Genomic DNA, 18,553 nt, shown 5'->3' with positions numbered 1-18,553 from the left:
AGCAGCAGTGATTTGATAAATTAAAGATAGCTGACAGCGCCGTGAATGCCAGTTAGCGGCAAGCATACGCGAGCACACAGTACCTGGTAGCTAGCCGGCCAGCCACCCAGCCAGATGAAATGGCAACACGTGAGTGTAAACGCCATCATTTAACGCATTAATTTAATTAAGTATAATTTGACATGCTGTTTTAACCCACAGACCGACCGAAACACACCAGAAGTCTCGCACGAAGGCGAGCGCAAAAGGTACCAGCATGATACAAACTTACAAAAATAGCAAATTATATTAAGACTTTTACAAAACACCTTTAAATTTAAAATTTACAAATAAAAAGATAGCAGCGGAAAAAAAATCTAACTTACAGAGCATTTTACTAGAGAATAAATAAAACAAACTAATAAATCGAGAACTACCAAGACGTGAAGACAAGGCGCCACATCGAGCCCACCGATGTGAAGTCTAGTTAGCTCCTATACCTGAAATAGGGTAAACAACAAACCCTGAGCAACTAATACTCAGCAAGACTTACCCGACCCGTGGGTATAACTTAGCCCACATACCTAGACATGCAAGGCTTTTGGCTGGTGGTTGGTTTTGCGGAAAAGAAGCAATTACAATTGAGTCCTTATTTTTCCATGTTTTAGCTTCAATATAAAGTAAACAATTTACTAATCCTCTACGATTTGTAAATCTACAGCAATCATGGTGAATAATTCAATAATTAGATAGTATCAGCCCACATCTCATCTCTTTTAATTCATTTCCTTTCTACGATGTGACCAAGAGATAAATGCTCTCATGACCGCGAGACACGGCGAATCGATCCAATTTAACCTTGCAAGGTGGACCTAACCAACACAGCACGCAAAAGCCCCGTCGGACCCCACGCACCAACCTTTCCTCTCCCCGCCTCGAACTACAGGAACCAGCCCAACGACATATGGTCAGCCGAGCTCAACGTGAGACCACCAAAAGTAAACATATGCATCCCAATTCTCCGCGACTACTCGACTCGCCCCAGGAGTTGGGTGCGGGTTCCTGTACTTTCGAAGCAAAGCAGTACTCGGCTTACCGGTTTCGACTACCTCCTACTCCCGGCATGCGGCTAGTACAATTCAATCCCCGATCAGCACAGCCGACAAGATGGGGCTACACCTTCCCCCATCCAGTCTCCCATCCCATACCTTCCATCTTGAATATAATAATTCATATAATGAAATATAAAAACACCCTATATCTCGCGAGTGACAGAATTATCACTCGACTTCTATCGAGCCCTATTAAGCATAGCAGTGCTAATGACCTATTCATACTAGTATAAGGCCCAAGAAAACCTAGGGATCATGCAGCTAAAGTTTCAAACAATTCCTAAACCTAATGCACAATTATAGAGACATATATAGGTGACATAATTTAAAATAGTAGGATGTGCACCGGGGCTTGCCTTCGGGCTGCTGCTCGACACTGGGCTCAGCTGGGCCTTGGGCCGGGTGCTCACAATTCTCCTGCTGAACTTGCCCCCGCTGCTCCTGTGGCCCGGCGATCACCTCGTACATGGCTCCTTCTGCTGCGGTGTCTACACGTATCCATATGACATGAAAATGCATGCAATATGATTTGTAACTTTGAAACAAGCCTAACCCGTATACACGCACCACTACCCGAGACAATCCGACGTTCAAAATTCTGAAAAACCCGGAATATCCGGAATTCAATCCGGAACATCCGGAATTTCCGGAGTATCCGGATTAATACCCGGAGTATCCGGACTCCCAAGTCCGGAGTTTTCGGGCCTATACCCGGAGCTTTCCCCGGAGTGCTCCAAATCCGGAGTATCCGGGCTTATACCCGGAGTCTCCGGACCCGACAGCATTTTTTTCTACCAAGAACAGAAATTCTCATGGTGGAAAAACTAGCCCACCAAAATTGAAACCCTTTTGAATCCTAGTTCAAGGATGCATAAGGAGATGATTGACCAAAAGAAATCACTTAGAACCTCCTAGAAAGATAGATCGAGCCGGCACAAGTTGGAGTACCTTGAACGAGCTTTTCCCCGCGCGAAGAACTTGAAACCCAAGACTTCCCGGGGAGGAACTTGTGGAGAAGAAGGTGCTCCTCGCCATCTTGAAGCCTTCTTGGCCTTGAGCTCAAGTTGGGGTGGAGGATTTGGGGTTTAGGGCTCTAGGGAGAGGGAGAGCACTTGAGGGAGAGAGTGAGGGAGGGAGTGGACGTGAGAGAGGGAGAGAGTGACGTGAGAGAGTGAGGGTGAGCGTGAGGGAGTGAGGAATAGAGAAGAGCTGATGTTTTATCGTTTGGAAACAGTGCAAGAGCTAAGACACGTGATATAGAAACTCCAGGTCCGGACTATCCGGAAGCAAATCCGGAGTATCCGAGTAATTTCGGAATATCCGGGTGCAAACCCGGAGTATCCAGGTTTTCCTAGGCTCCAGAAAATTGGACTGAACTTGAGTCGATTTTAGTGACTCAATTTGTACCCGAAGGATTGGGTCTCTAATTAACTAGTTAAGCTCGTGATTAATCTTGATTATAGGTGATTAACACCTGGGGTGTTACAAAACAACGACGACGACGGCGTGTGGCGAGAAAGAATTCGGTGCGTGGAGAGCCTTCTCCTTCACGTCGCCGCGTCTCCCAGGACCAGGCCGCGCTTTGACAAATATATGCTATGCTAGAAATTGTGTCAATTTTGACTGCTAATTAGAGGTATTAAATTAAGTCAGTTTTCAAAACCAACTTCAAAACCCCTGCGCTAGGAACCCTGAAGAATCTAATGAGATCTTTGACCGTATGATTAGAGAATGATTACTGTAGCATCATTGTAGCCAATCATCAATTAATTATCGTCATTAGATTTGCACGAAAAGTTACACCCATTCCTAAATTTTTTTTTACAAATAGACTTTATTTAGTACTCCATGCATGTGAGATTTTCTTATCGGGAATCGTGTACTAGGACGATGGAATGGGAACCAAACAAGCCCATCTATTTGCCTAGCGATTTCTGCTGGGGATTTGTTTTCTGTGCCTTGCACAGGCATGCATGGACGATCGAGGAAGCAGAATCATTGCAAGATGACAACCCTCAAAAGACATGCAACGTGTGTCACGCGAGAGAGAGAGAGAGAGAGAGAGAGAGAGAGAGAGAGAGAGAGAGAGAGATAAAGATCCACGTTGTAGAAAAGAACATGAAAGATCCAGAAGAGTTTTTGCATCAAAGATTTCTCTAACCCACAAGTTACAAATTAGCTCATTCTTTGATATACTCCTACATGACAACTTCAGGTCTTCAGGACTACTTTGTAAGAATCAAAGTTACTAATTTCTAAAAAGAATATATATAGTAACTTCACTATTCTGGCCGGAATATATTTAAGTAAGATCTTGTTTTGATTCTTGTTAGATCTGGTATTGAAGTTCTTGTTATAATGAACGTCTGTACTTTGATTTGGATGTGTGGTTGTAAAACTACAAATTGTTTAAATTCAAAACTAATTTTCGTGTGACGATGTCATTTTTTCCTCTCGCATGCATGCGACATACAAGAACAGTGAGGTATAAGGGCTCTCCATCAATTGTTATCTGGAGAGCTATCTCCATGTCCGTTCAAGATTTTTTTTTTCCTCCACCAAGAAAATTTCCTCAGTGTGGTTGTTGAGATTTCTTCCCCACCACTACTCCATCATGCTATATAGTGGTAGGATATGATCAAATTTATAGCTCTGTTGAGCATGTAGACCCTACATGTATTCGAAAATCAACATAATTCACACATTTTTATTAATAATTATCCGCTCGATCGAAATTTCTGGAGAAAAATTCTACCAACCGCGCTATAGCTATAGCTCGCGTGTATATAAGCGCACGCTGAGTGGCCGCAACTCTCCGCGAGCTACTACTACCTGCCACCATAGTCGCGTCTCTTACTCTCTTCGTCTCGGTTGAGAGACAGAGAGAAGAGGGAGGAAATTAAAATGAAGTCCTCCGTCGTGATTGCTCTAGCAGCAGCGGTGCTTCTGGTCGCGGCACAGTACGCCTCCCTCGCCGACGCCAAGGGGCCAAGGGTCATCATCGTCGGCGCCGGCATGTCCGGTAGAGTAGTATAACCAATAATCATTAATCAACCATGCACGGCGTGCTTGTGTTTCGTTCATGATGCATATGGCTTCGTTCGTCGTCATGATCGAGAGATGCTAGCCGCGGCCACTGCGGGGCATGCATTGATCACTTGACTTGCATGCAGGGATCTCGACGGGGAAGCGGCTGTGGGAGTCGGGTGTCCGGGACCTGGTGATCCTGGAGGCGACGGAGCGCGTGGGCGGGCGGATGCACAAGCACAACTTCGGCGGCCTCAACGTGGAGATCGGGGCCAACTGGGTGGAGGGCGTCGGCGGCGACAAGCTCAACCCCATCTGGCCCATCGTCAACTCCACGCTCAAGCTCAGGAACTTCTACTCCGACTTCGACAGCGTCGTCGGCAACGTCTACAAGGAGGAGTACGTTAATTATATACTTACTCTATATATAGCAGCTGCATGCATGCTGAATAATATATGCATGGTTAAAACAACTAACGTTGCAGGCATCTATCATCATCTATCCATGACTTACAGGGAGAAGAAAACAACTAACTAAATATATGCCGAAAATTAAAATTTAATGTTTGCTAAAAAAAGCTTAATTAATTTACCTAATTAACTTGCATATGATGCACCTATATGGAGTATAACAGTAAGAGATCTTCATCTTGTCCGAACTGAATGAACCAACAATTAATATGTCCGTGCGTGGTCCTGGTCGAGCTCTTATTATCACTGAAAAAGAATGTTTGGCCGGCCAGCCAATGAGCTGGCCAGTAACATGCATGCATGACCATGGACGATGTTCTTCCTCAAATAAAGGAGAACGATGAACGATCAAATGGTGTATTGTGCAATATTGACCCACCCAGACATTATGTATGAAGTATGAACCATGCATGTTCAGTTGCCAAATTAATTGAAGGGGATGGAGTTGAAGGAAAAGAAGCTGCAAGCCTGATCAGAATCTATCACATGCATTAATTGATCGCAACAGATCGATCGAGAATGGACAGATGATAATAATACCGGTGGTCTCTTTAATTAAATAAAGAAAATTCTATATGCAAACATGCATCCGTATTAATTGATTCACTCTGCATATATCATGCATGCCCGTTTTTGCCAAACCATGCATTTTATTTGAACCGTCAGTTTGTTTTATATATTCTTCCTGTTTTAATTTAATTCATCCTTGCCCAGCGGCGGTGGCCTCTACGACGAGGACTACGTGCAGCAGCGCATGGACCGCGCCTACGAGGTGGACGACATGGGCACCAACCTTACCAAAATGATGGACCCCAGCGGCCGCGACGACATCTCCATCTTAGCCATGCAACGGATGTTCAACCAGTACGTCGATCGATCGGTCGCATATGTATATGCATGCTGCATGATGCATAGGGGTGGTAATTAAAGGCCTAGATAATCTAATAGGATCAGACTCTAATTTTATTTAATTTTAAATTAAAAATATATAAAAACCAAATTGAATTGTCGATCGGAGCAGCGTGTTTAATTTTAATTTGATGCATGCATGGGGCGCCGTACGTACGTGCAGCCAGCCGAACGGGCCTGCGACGCCGGTGGACATGGTGCTGGACTACTTCATCTACGACTACGAGTTCGCGGAGCCGCCGAGCGTGACCAGCCTGCAGAACACCCACCCGCTGCCCACCGAGGCCGACTTCGGCGAAGACAACCATTTCGTCGCCGACCAGCGGGGGTTCGAGTCCATCATCCACTACATCGGCAGCTCCTACCTCGCCACCGACGCCAACGGCACCATCTCCGACCGCAGGGTCCTGCTCAACAAGGTGCACGCAGTGCGCGCGTAATTTTTATTATATGTGCATATTAATTAATTAATTAATTACGCAGGAAAGATCGATCAGCACAACGAGCTAGAGTACTGAAACAGAATTACGTAACGAACCTGCCACATGTACATGAGTACATGTCTGTGAGATTGATCCTCGTGGAACGATAAATCGTTGTCGAAAACGACCATTACTATATTTATTATTTAAATTTATTATAAATATAAAAAGGAAAATTGAATTTTTATCGACAAAAAAAACAAAGAAATGGTCCAAGCAACACTGAAAAGAAAAGACAAGTAGACAACCGCTAATCATAAATTTATGCAATAATCAGCCTAGCTAGGTTACAGGAGGCGACACATACATCCAACTTGGTATCTAGCTAGGTTTCCATTTTAGTATGGGAAAAGTCCAATTTATACATTTGAACTATCACAAAAGTCTGATTTTTAATTTTTAATTACAAAATCGGATAATATAGGCCACCCAACTTTGAAAGCGGACAAGTTTGGTCCTTAAGGTGATTTTTTACTTTTCTTTTAATTTAAAAATATAAAATTTAAACTAAAAATTTCATAATTAATTCATTTTAAAACAAAAAAATATGAAACTAGCACCAAATTGTTTCTAAAAATGTAACCTATCTATTGGCGCTCTACTACTTGTTAGTTATTCAGGTCCAAATTCTCATGTTCCTAGTATTTGTTTGCTTATAGTTATGTCTATTATTTTAAAAAATAATATTCAAATAGATCAATAATAGATAGGATACTTTTTTTAGAAAAAAATCTGGTACCACTTTCATATTTAAATGAATTAGTTTTGATTTTTAAGTTTGATTAGAATTTTTCAATTTCAATACTTCAAGGGTGTAAACTGGATTTTTCTCTTTTCATATGGTTAGTAAAGCTATGAAGGAGAAACTAAAAACAGAATCAAGCACTGCATGCGGTTCTCAGACCAGTACACACAAACAAATCAAGTAACTTCTATTTACCCAATTAAAACTTTTTTTTGGAAAGAGAAACTTCATTGATTTGAAGAAGTTACATCAAGGTGATACAACAACTTAAAATTTTTCCGACCTATGCCAAACGGCACACAACCTAAAAAAGTTTGAAACATAAATATACAAACTAATGACTGTCAATCATAAGGCTAGACTGCCATTCATGTGTCAAAATAAAAAAAAACCTTGGCCACCCTCTCTAAGAACCAAAATACCACCACAAGCACCTCCTAGGAAGTAGACTGTTGAAAGATAGCTTATGTACAGAATCAGTGTGTAATCTTGTATATATTACTTGCAAAAAATAAGAGTATCTGTCCTTAAAAACGACAATATTTCTGTAGAGCCAAACAAACCAACACATATAAAACCCAATTAAAACTGATGGATATGATCATATATGCAGGTGGTGCGGCAGATCGCCTACAACAACCGAGGTGTGGTGGTGAAGACGGAGGACGGCTCGTCGTACGGCGCGGACTTCGTGGTCGTCTCCACCAGCTTGGGCGTCCTCCAGAGCGACCTCATTCAGTTCACGCCCCAGCTGCCTGTCAGTTCCAGTTGTTTATTGTAAATTATTATCTGAATTGATTTTCGACTACTTAATCAATCAATGCAATAATATTATCCAGCTCCATGAAATAAACCAATGCAAATAATTAAATTAAACCTGCACCTGCACCTGCAGTTCTGGAAGCTGGCCGCGATCTACCGGTTCGACATGGCGGTGTACACCAAGATCTTCCTCAAGTTTCCCCGGCGGTTCTGGCCCGTGGGCGAGGGCAAGCAGTTCTTCGTGTACGCGAGCCGGCGCCGCGGCTACTACGGCATGTGGCAGTCGTTCGAGCGGGAGTACCCGGGCGCCAACGTGCTCCTGGTGACGGTCACCGGCGACGAGTCGCGGCGGATCGAGCAGCAGCCCGACAGCGTCACCAAGGCGGAGGCCGTCGCCGTGCTCAGGAACATGTTCCCCGACGCCGACGTCCCCGACGCCACCGACATCTACGTCCCGCGCTGGTGGTCCAACCGATTCTTCAAGGGCTCCTACTCCAACTGGCCCATCGGCGTCAACCGCTACGAATACGACCAGCTCAGGGTATATATATATTTTTTTCGACCTCAAACCTCAGTTATTAATTCTTATTATTACCTGATGACGCATGCAGCAAATGATTAAATATATTAACCGTGTGTTGATTTTTTTCTATCTACTCTTTTTCTGTTCGTTCTGACAAAAAATAAAAAAGGCGCCGGTTGGGAGGGTTTACTTCACCGGTGAGCACACCAGCGAGTACTACAACGGCTATGTCCACGGAGCATACCTTGCAGGTCTCGAGTCTTTGTCGTCCTAGCTCTCGTCTTGGTCTTTAGAATGTCTTTATTGTTTCCTAATGCACGCAAAGTTGTAGTATAAGCTGCTTATACATACGGCGTTGAGAGCTGTTTAATTTTCAGGTGTCGACTCTGCGGACATCCTGATCAACCGCATCTTCAAGAACGAGGAGTACGAGGTCCGTGGCAAGTACGACAACCAAGCTGCAGAGGTAAACGGGAAGGTTATTGCAGAGGTAAAACTGACGGCAGCAGGATCAGAAGCTAACTAGTAGCTAACTAGTGCCGCGGCAGCACCACCGGACCAAGACCACTGGGCTAACAGTAAAACTTTTTCACTACTGCAGGCTAAATGAATGACCATGATGAGCTGACGTGCCCTGCTACACCACACCAGCTCGATCATCAAGGGAATAATGATAAGCTACTCGTCGAGATGAAATCATGATGCCTTTTTTTTCAGTAAAACTTTTTTTTCAGGCTTTAATTCGCTTCCCAGTCGGTGGTTCATACGTTTCTGTCTTGTGTTCTCGGATGTATTTTCTGCCGTCGTAATAAAAGCACAGGCACTCTGCTCCTGTTTACTGGTTTAGCTTAACGGCTGCACATCACTGTCGCATCCATCTGCACGTTTCGTCGCATTGGATACGCGATCATTTCGGTTCGTTATCACTCACTGTCACTGATCAGAGGGCCTATCGACATGCAAGGATCTGATGATTATGCCACCCCTGAAACAAATGATAAAAATCACGGCTCCGCAGAAGATCATGGTCACCAGTCACCACACCCACACCCTGAAGAAAATTCCACTGGTAGACAGAGAGGATGGCGATGGCAATGAATTCTTGGGGCCCATGAAGAACCCACCGCTCTCCGCGGAAGATGATGTTATCGTCTGGGGGCACGAGGTGAGATTGGCATCGATCGCAAATTAAAGACGCGTCCCTGCACATCAATCGCATTCTATAATGATGCGTGATGACTGATGAGGAATTGGACAGTTTCACCTCAATCAGTTAACCAGTTAAACCTGAACAAAGTTTAGAACAGATAAACAAAGTGTTCAGAAACGTGTGCATTGCGGAGAAGAGCCATGCTCTAACAAATCACTACTGTTAGACTGTCATTTGGGCAAAGAGATTATACCTGAAACTGCTATGTCATCAGGAAAAAAAACATTCATAATCAAGCAATCCAATTTATCTGTCATTTTCTCACCAGCTGTTGCCTCATGCATATAATAATTCAGACTAAAAAGATAACGACCTTCTGCATCAAGCTATCCCTTAACTGTTAGCATCCGCTTCCATCGCTTGTTTCGTAGAGCAAAAGAATGGTTAATGTTCTCGATAAAAAGAGAGATAAGACTAGGGTGGAGGAAGTCTTGTATAACCACGGACTCCCCCGTTCATCTTGCCTTCTTGGGCCGTAGTGTAATTGGTAGCTGCAGAAGCAGAAGGGCCCATGGGTAGCTCCATTTCATGCACATGTGGGCCCTGGCCATGCGCCAGTACACTTCCGTCGAACGAGCCGAATTCCTATACATTTTTTATTTTTGATAGATTTTAAATTCCACATCTTCTACTATTTAAAATTCGTACAAATAACCAAAACTCTTATATCTACTCTAAATCCTAGCTCTTCCTCTCTCTCATGCCTTCGCTCCCCGTCGCCACCCACCCGCGCTGCCCCCGCACGAACCCCGCGCATCGCCCCGCTGCACTGCGCCTGCCCTGCTCCGCTGTTGTGGCGCCGCGCCGCCACCTGCTCAACGCTGCACCGCTCACGCCTCGCCCCACGCGCTGCGCTGCCGATGTGCGCCGCGCTACCGCGCCGTCGCTGCCCCGCCGCCTCGCCGGAGAAGAAAATGCCTCGTTGCCGTTCAACATTTCAAATTTAACATTTCATACTCCCAATTTTAACATTTTATATGTACAATTTCAATATTTTGATCATCAAATATTGAACCTGTTTAAATTTATGTTGATTAATTATATCAAAATGTTGAAACATACTTATAGAAATTTACACAGAATAATTAGGCTAAGTTTTAAAGATGGATGGAAGATACTCCTAGATAGGAAGTCCCTCGAACGGGCTCACCTCCAGGCTAAACTGGACGAACCACGCGGATTCGGCGCACGAGTTGCCATCTTGTCGATCGCTTTTGATCCGCTCGATTTTTTTATCTGCAATTGGCAGCGCCAGTGTAGCGCGGCTATACGGGAGCAGAGCTGGTGGAAAGCATCTCCCGTTCCAATTCGCGTCGGTGGGCCTTTCAAAAAAAAAAAAAAACGCGTCAGTGGGCAGTAGAGATGGGAGGGAAACTCGTTCGCCTGTCCTTTTCTTTCCAGCACACCGTGTCCCGCACGAACAAGAACAGCGGCCACTGCGTCCCCTTTGGACAAAGAGATACATCATGTCATCAGCGAAAGAACAAATATGTGAAGAAATACAAATTGTCTGGCAGTTTCCAATCAGCTGTTGCCTCAGACTAAAAGACAGTCACCGGCTGCATCAGCTTATCGGTTTTTACACCCTTTCGATCACTGATCCAATCTTACTACCAGAGATTAAGCTACTAAAAACAAGTACTCCCCCTTCTAAATTATAGGTCGTTTGGACATTTTTAGATGTATAATCTTTATTATGTATCTAGATATAACGTATATCTAAGTGCATAGCAAAAACATGCACCTAGAAACACTAAAACGATCTATAATTTGGAACGGAGGGAGTAACTATGATGATATCAAGTAATCAGTTAGCATCGTCTGTTCAAAGTTCCAATGTAAAATGACAGGGAAATGTTTGAGGCTTCCATATTAGCAACACCAATTCATCAGAGAGCATCAGGTTCTTGATGAAAATAGAATGTTTAGTATGACAGTGCATTGCTGCTCTGCTATGGTCGTGGCTCCACCAGTTTCTGAGAAGCAGCATATGGTTCACCCAGAAAACATTTCATGACAAGATAAAACTGGCAAGAGCCTATGAGGACCTGGCATTAGCTAGAAGAAATTATGATAAACAGGCAAGCCATAGGACCTTCTGAAATAGATTCAATTACGCAACCGTCCAGACAAAGAACTGATTTCATTATCATTACTATAATCATCGACACATATTAGTACACAGGGTCAATCTACAACTCTGAGAGGATATTATTCTGAAATTATTGTTCTTTTTTAACAAAGCACAACACTATGAACAATACCAAGAGTGAATCCTAGCAGTATATTGCGGTGACAGAAAAGTATGTCAATACATGCCAGCCAATACCTGACAAACCTGAACAATATATATAGGTGATGAGCTAGCACTACTTCGCATCAGAAACTTAGAAGAAGGCCCTGCTTCCATAAAAGACCCTAGAACCCTTTGACAAGGATGCTGATGGGGATGGGGATGACTTCTCAATTGTACTGGAGTCACAGTCATCATTTGAGGGACTACTATTCTCAACATCCAACGGAAGCTTCATTTTTGCAAGAGATTCTGTGAACTGTTGCATGCTCTTCATGTACATGTCAACTATGTCCTGTTGGACAACTGACTGCTCTGGCTGAAGATTAATGCTGATCATAGGCTGGACAAATTCATCCCTGGGTGGTGCTTCAGAAGAATCAGCCTCACCATCGGTAACATCTTGGCTTTTCTCCTTCTGTCGTTGTCTTGGAGATGCCCCAACAGTGGTCTCTAAAGGTTCAGAACTTGTCTCAGAAACTGATTGTCGAGTTGCAGACAGGGCGGTGGAGGAACCTGTGGTTGAGACACAACTTAGAGGGCTTTCATCCTGATGTTCCTCCAGCTTATCTGCACAGATTGCAGTACCAGGCACAGCTGCATGGAACTGCAGCAACCTGCCATTCTCGGAGTCTGGGAAGTCGACCTTTCCTAATTCAGAAGGAATGTCGTTATCATTTCCAGAATGCAGCAACTTGCCATTCTCAGGTTTTATAGGGTTCTCAGAATCCAAAGACCCCATCTCGAGATACTTTGAGACCATAACCTCATCCTCCTTCACGACATTAAGGTCTGGAAACTCGATCTTTTCAATCTGAGAAGGAACTGCACAATCATTTCCAGAATCGGCCACTCTTGACACTGATTTATTGGGTGATGACATAAGGATGATATCTGGGGAACAACCAGCATATGACAAGGACAGCTGCACAAAACCAGCTGGTGTGTGGAACAGGTCAGTGGATGTCAGGGAGAACTCCTGGACCAGCTTCCCGTTACCCATTACGATGTCTGCCAGAGGAACAAGGGCAAAACCAAGGAGCTGGTCCTCCAGGTAGTTCCTTATTCTGCTTAACATCCATATCTCACATTTGAGTGAAGCGTCCACAGTCTGCACGTCAAGCTGTAGGCTTTCATCGAATACTGGGTTGCGCCCAGCACTGTTAATCACCTTGGTTGAGCATGAAACATCTGGGCTGCTTGTAAGGCACAGCTTTGCATACACATCCTGCTTGTGGTAGATACAGACATTGTGGATATCGCGTGCCTGATGAACAAACACATCCAAGTAGCCAATGGATTTGTCTTTTCTGGCAGTGTCAGAAACAAAGTTATTAGTGGCCTTCTGAGTGATGATCTCGTTGTTCAGCAACTGTGGCTCAGTCACAAGGCTAGTTTGGTAATCCGCCATTGCAGGTGTGGTAAGTACTGCACTACACGCAGAAAAAATGATAATGATAAATCAGAAAGAATGCTGTGTGAACAAATAATTGTAGCCCTGTAAAAGAATAACAGTACAAAGTTCAGGCTAAGTCAAACTGATTCTCATAAATTCAATCGATAGCTTGTAGCTAAAATGATTGGACCTACAGTGGAGGAATCTTGGGCTCACAGCAGCACAACAAATGTAAGCATGTAAAACTGAAAAGCGAGGTGCTTACTACTTCTTCTAGAATTTACTAAAGAACTGAAGCAGATAAAAGGTTAAAAGAGCACTTGGTACTTGGCTACTCCGGTGGAATGTAAATTTGGGTTCAGATATGAAGGAATTTGAGCTTAAAGATCTCCAACTGCAGCAAAAGACGAAACTTCTGGTGTTACAAAGGTAACGGGGAAACAGTATGCGAGCATGTGAATATGAGGAACAAACCGGGGGGGGGGGGGGGGGGGGGGGGGGGCGGGCAAAACAGAACCAGTATTCGCCGCAACAGCAAGAGCCTGGACGATTTGAAACTTCCATAGAAGCACAGAAAGCGATTGCATTTGGTTTTTGGTATATCCATCAGGAACCCACTGCCCAGCCCAAATACTCGAATCAAAGACATAATTTGATAATTCGCCGGCAAAGCGTGAAAGCGAAATGACAGCAAGAACATTGGCGTGGGATATAAATAGCCAGGCACATAGTGGAATTACATACTCGATTCAGCCAACAAAGAACAGAGATTCTTGACCTCCTGCGCTTATCAAAAACCCTATCTGTAACGGAAAGGAATCCTCCTAGCGCCTCTTCTTGGAGAAATTTGGGGATTTGGCTAAACAGGCGGGAGGAGAGATCCGGAACCCCCAAATCAGAACACAGCGGTAACTAACGCGGGGCGTGAGGAATCGTCTGGCCTAGGAACAGATACTGGTGTCGAACTTGAGGGATTAGAAACTCCGTAATGCAAAATAACGGGGAGAATGGCGGTAATTACCTTCTTCGCCGGCGATTGACGAGTGTGAACAGAGTTACCCGCCGCTGCTGCAGGATTTCGTGGGGAAGTGTTCGCTGTTGGGTGCGCGAGGCAGGAACGGGGGGAGGGGTAAGGCCAAATATAAAAAAGGAGCGCTGCTTTTTGCAGAGAGGCCATCGTTGTTTCCACAAACTTGGTGGTCATGTCATAATTGAAGCTTTGTGTAAAAAAGTGTCCGGAATTGGTAGTGCAATGGAAAAGAGCCTCATAGAAGTAGAACCGGACGACGGGGTTCTTTCTTCTGCTGCAGAATTCCAACGGCGAAGTCTCTGAGACTACGACCGCGCACATTGTTGAAGAAGAAAGTTACCTCGGCAGGGACGGTGTTCAGTAAAAAATGCTCAGGGTGTGTTTAGTTCGCGAAAAGTTTACGAAAAAGTTGTTGTAGCACGTTTCGATTTTATTTGGCAATTATTGTCCAACTATAGAGTAATTAGTCTCAAAAGATTTGTCTCGTCATTTACAACCAAACTGTGCAATTAGTTATATTTTTTTAACTATATTTAATACTCCATGTATGTATTATAAAATTCGATGTGATGTGCGTCAGTAAAAAAATTTGGAAATTTTTCACGGAACTAAACACAGCGTTAGTTTTAGTCGTAAATTAACCACCACCAGTGCTACTGCTTTGCAGCGAAATGACAAACCAGTGTAACTGCTTTGCAGCGAAATGACAAACCAGCGACTACTCCACGTGACACTATGCCGTTTTGTCTTCTTTTTTTCCCTTTTTTTTTGTAAGCTCTAGTACCATTGTGCGGGCCGAAAAAGAAAACACACTTCTGTCTAAAACAAACAAAAAAAGAAAAAAAGAAAACGCCCACAAGACGTTGACCCAGCGACATAATTTGGTCAACGTCTCAACGCAAAGACCACTAGAAAGGGCAATCAGTCGAAATTTCTTCATGTTCTGTCAGTCGTCACTCGTCAGTGAAGATAGACCGGAATGGATGCTTTCAAAAGTTATCCACATGTCTTTTTTAGCCTTACTGCATGCAGTTGCAGAAATAGAAATCAAAGGTTAGCCGTCGAGTTGATTTCAGTTTTTTTTCAACATAGTGGCGCCAACTTTACACCACACTCCAGTCTCCACCAAAGCGTTTTATCTCGACAAAAGGAACTTCTAGATCCCGCTCGTGCCGAACAAATTAAAGTGCGGCTGGATCATCCGCACTGTGCCAAAAAAAAAAGGCTATGTAGCTGTTGGAGTGCCCGGTTCTCACTATTTTTTTATTCCGAAATCAAGAGCTACTTCGCTGGCAAGCCAAAGATATTAAAAGACAATCATATGTTTAGATGCTAATTAGAAGTAGTAAACATAATCTAGGTAGCATCTCATCGTGAGTTCGACTTCCAGTGAAAGCGAATATTCTAGAATTTAACAACGTTGTGCTTTCGGTGGTAGACGACGTTCTCGTCGACACCGAAGAGTCTGTGATGACTTCGTCAATTTTAGAGATTTTTCGGCTCAATTTTCGAAGATACTCATAGGGTAGGGTCTGCGTACGTTGTGAGTGTTTGAGTTGTATTGTGTAATCTGGCTAAAAGATATAGACTAATGATAAAAAATCATAACACCAAGGTTTTTTTGCGAGACGAATCTATTAAGCATAATGAAGCGTCCCCTCATAAGAGAAGACTTAAATGTGATACAAACATCAGTCACAGGAGGCTGATGACACACTTATTACATCAGATGGTTCATTACCGTACAACTCTACGCGGTAGTGAGCAGAGAAGCGTCACTATCGCGAGGATTACAACCCACACCCACACAACGATATTAATTATAAAAAGGGGGTCATCAGAGTCTTGCGCCATGCGGTATCTCCTGCGGGTGACCCTAATCCACAGGCAAGGCTGGGTGCAGGACGGTACCCTACTCAACGTCCTCTGGAACGAAGTCTGGGTCTTCCTCTGTAAAAATTAAGAATGGGGTGAGTACAAACGTACTCAGCAAGTCCAACCACACCCACGGAGGGGGTATAAACAGAATATCATGCATAGGATAAATCAAGGATAAGGCTAGGGTTTAATTTGCGGAAAGCAACATTTTTATGCATGGGTTCATTTGAAAGAAAGCATTTCCAAAACCAGTTGTCTTGTACCGAGTAACACGTAGTGTTGATCCATACATGATCCAAGTTTTAAACTGCTACCGGATTCCTCATCCGCTGTAGCACACGGCACACTTGCCGGACACTTTCCAAAACAAATCACACCAACCCATCCATTCCCAGAAGAAACACTAGTTATGTGACCACACCGTAACTCGCCCAGTACTGTGGGCACGGCTATTCGAATAGATTCTTAACTTTGCAGAGGTGTGCAACTTTACCTACAAGCGGGGTACCGCAACTCGATCACCTTAGTGTCGGTGTAGATCCCAACAAAGCCATTACCCACCTTAGCTAGACCTGACTAGCCATCACGGGATGCACCAAGGGGTCATCGATCTTTCACCTAGGTTTAACCGGGGCATAAGTCACATAGAGCTTATCCCTTCTCCTTAGTCACACGTTGCTCTCAGCTCTCCTGATGGCTATTAGACTAACTAGTGGGATTTATGCTAAGCCGTTGCCCATACAACGGTCGAGTGGTTTGCACGATAGTGGAGTTAGGTGAGATGTCACACCAACTCGGTCCTTAGTTGTGACAAGATGGATATCTTCCTTCCTTGCCCTGCCACACAGGCACGAGCACACCAAACGGCAAATCACACAGAAATGCCATCCATCCGGTCTAGACTCATCTTTCGAAAATCCACTTTTATCCCTTCCCACACACGCACACCTTTTCTTTATAAAAACAAGTTGTATTGTGTATAAGATCCTAAGCGTTCTAACAACGATTAACGTCCAAATAAAATCAGACATTAATCTAGGTGGTCAAGGAATGGTTATAACAAATCAAGGGGTGGCTATCCAACCGTGTTTTCAGCAAGCAAAATATATGCAATTTTGTAAAACAGGCCAATAGGTTGTGTTTATAAAAACTAGGACAAAAGCATGCATCATAGGGTGGGATTGAACTTGCCGTCTTCGAAGCCTTCCGGGAAGTCCTGATCGAGGTGCTGTCCTTCGGGCTCGGGGTCGCGTAACTGGTCCTCGTTCACCTGCTCGTAGTACTGCTCGTCGACGGGTTCCTCCTCGTTCGCACCGTGATCTACGACGCGTACAAACATGCACACAATCAAGAAACAGAAACAAAAGTTTTATCGTTGAGCTCGAATCGGAAATAATTAGGATATGGAGTTCGGAGTAATATTTTTGGGTGGTTTCCTAATGGCATGATCAAAACTATGTTATGAGAGGTGTGGTAAAGTTTTAGGTTGATCCGAGGTCGTTTGGCGCATGAAATGATAGGTTATATAAAGATTTAAGGGTTAAATAATGGGTCAGGGACCTGTTTGTAATTATTTCTAAGAGTGGAAGGGCTTGATCGTAATTTCTAGAAATATCCGGGACACACTGAAAAGGCGTAGGGGTTTATTTAAAATTAATTATATAAGGTGGGAGGGTTTGTTTGTAAAAAGGGAAAACATGAAGGATCTTTTTGGAAAAAAAGGTTATAAAGGGAGGGGTTCTTTAGTAATTAGAGGGAAGGTGGGGAGTTTCTGGGCAAAAAGCCCTTCTCTTTTCCCTCCCCACGCTAGAAAACAGGGGAGGGGGCGGCGCGTCGCCGGCGGCGGCCCTGGGCCGGCGGTCTGGACCAGGGAGCGGCTCTGGGGTGAGGGAAAAGGGAGAGAGAGGCCCAAGGGGTCGACCCCCCTCGATTTGGCGAAAGGAGGCCCGCAGGGCGGGGATTCATGGCGGCGGCGGTCAGCAGGCGGCGGCGGCCATGGTGGCGCCGCGGTGGGGCTCGACGGCGGCCAAGGTGAGGAGGGAGAGTGAGAGGGAGGCGAGGAGGTTCTACTGCACCTCTTACCCCTGGGCAGAGGCAGCACGAGGAGACGGCTCCGCGGTGGCCGGCGTGCTCGGCGGCTATGGCGGCGGTGGCGGCACTGAGAGCTCGGGGAGGGAGCTAGGGATGGCGGTGGAGGTCGTGGTGATGGCGGAACGCGGCGTGGGGGGGTCTATTTAAGGGCGAGGTAAGGCGGTTGGCGGTGGCCGTGTTGGTGGCGGCTCGGCGAGCTTCACGGCCGGCCTTAATGGCGCTGGAACCGGCTCGGCCGTCGTGGAGCGGCGTGAGCGCCGAGGGTGTCGTCGTGCACGTGGAGGAGAGGACCCGCTGCTGCTGTTACTTGTCGCCGTGCGCGGCTCGAGCATCGAGGCGGCGGCGTTGTGAGCGTGCAGTGCTCGTACGGTGGCGCGGGCGGCGAGTCGGCCAGGCGAGCACAGGGCGGCGGTGGCGATGCTCTGGTCGACGGACGGCACGGCGAGCGGCGCGGCCGCGTGGAACGCGTGATGCGCCCGGGCCTGTGCGCATGCGGTACATCGACGGGACGAGTCGGCGGCGAGCGGCCGGCGCGGCGCGTTCGGTGCATCGCGTGTGCGCGTGGCGGGGGGTGCGCGCAAGCAGCAGCAGGCGAGCGCGTGGGCAGCAGGCACACGCGTGCCGCGCGTGGGGTCGGTCGGGGCA

At 45.4% G+C, this 18,553-nt stretch overlaps 2 protein-coding genes across 4 annotated transcripts; one reads left to right on the top strand and one right to left on the bottom strand.

Annotated features, from left to right (window-relative positions):
• The first annotated feature begins 3,893 nt into the window (after positions 1-3,893).
• Positions 3,894-8,856, top strand: LOC120647007 (polyamine oxidase 7-like). 2 transcript variants are annotated; one of them, XM_039923600.1, is made up of 9 exons: positions 3,894-4,113; positions 4,265-4,517; positions 5,304-5,453; positions 5,662-5,917; positions 7,339-7,482; positions 7,621-8,028; positions 8,180-8,261; positions 8,388-8,476; positions 8,612-8,856. In XM_039923600.1, exons 1-9 carry the CDS (start codon positions 3,996-3,998, stop codon positions 8,618-8,620), a joined length of 1,509 nt encoding a protein of 502 aa, XP_039779534.1. In that variant the 5' UTR covers positions 3,894-3,995; the 3' UTR covers positions 8,621-8,856. The 2 variants fall into 2 exon arrangements, with proteins under 2 accessions (XP_039779534.1, XP_039779533.1); XM_039923599.1 differs by having other exon boundaries at positions 8,388-8,500.
• Positions 8,857-11,333: 2,477 nt separating this feature from the next.
• On the bottom strand, positions 11,334-14,088 carry LOC120647006. Of its 2 annotated transcripts, none has more exons than XM_039923597.1 (2): positions 13,931-14,088; positions 11,334-12,946 (listed from the first exon to the last, which is right to left on the bottom strand). In XM_039923597.1, the coding sequence occupies exon 2, from the start codon at positions 12,922-12,924 to the stop codon at positions 11,608-11,610; it is 1,317 nt and encodes a 438-aa protein (XP_039779531.1). In that variant the 5' UTR covers positions 12,925-12,946; positions 13,931-14,088; the 3' UTR covers positions 11,334-11,607. The 2 variants fall into 2 exon arrangements, with proteins under 2 accessions (XP_039779531.1, XP_039779532.1); XM_039923598.1 differs by having other exon boundaries at positions 11,334-12,941; positions 13,931-14,077.
• Between the last annotated feature and the right edge of the window lie 4,465 nt (positions 14,089-18,553).

This window comes from Panicum virgatum, chromosome 9K (assembly GCF_016808335.1).
Source record: "Panicum virgatum strain AP13 chromosome 9K, P.virgatum_v5, whole genome shotgun sequence".
Lineage (NCBI taxonomy): Eukaryota > Viridiplantae > Streptophyta > Magnoliopsida > Poales > Poaceae > Panicum > Panicum virgatum.
Note: the sequence above shows the minus strand (reverse complement) of the source record. Positions and strands in the feature narration are given on the sequence as shown.

Coding starts and splice junctions, on each gene's coding strand:
- LOC120647006 (XM_039923597.1), bottom strand. CDS start 12,924: ATGGCGGATTACCAAACTAGCCTTGTGACTGAGCCACAGTTGCTGAAC.
- LOC120647007 (XM_039923599.1), top strand. CDS start 3,996: ATGAAGTCCTCCGTCGTGATTGCTCTAGCAGCAGCGGTGCTTCTGGTC. Junction 4,114..4,264: donor CGTCGGCGCCGGCATGTCCG/GTAGAGTAGTAT, acceptor ACTTGCATGCAG/GGATCTCGACGGGGAAGCGG. Junction 7,483..7,620: donor AGTTCACGCCCCAGCTGCCT/GTCAGTTCCAGT, acceptor CTGCACCTGCAG/TTCTGGAAGCTGGCCGCGAT.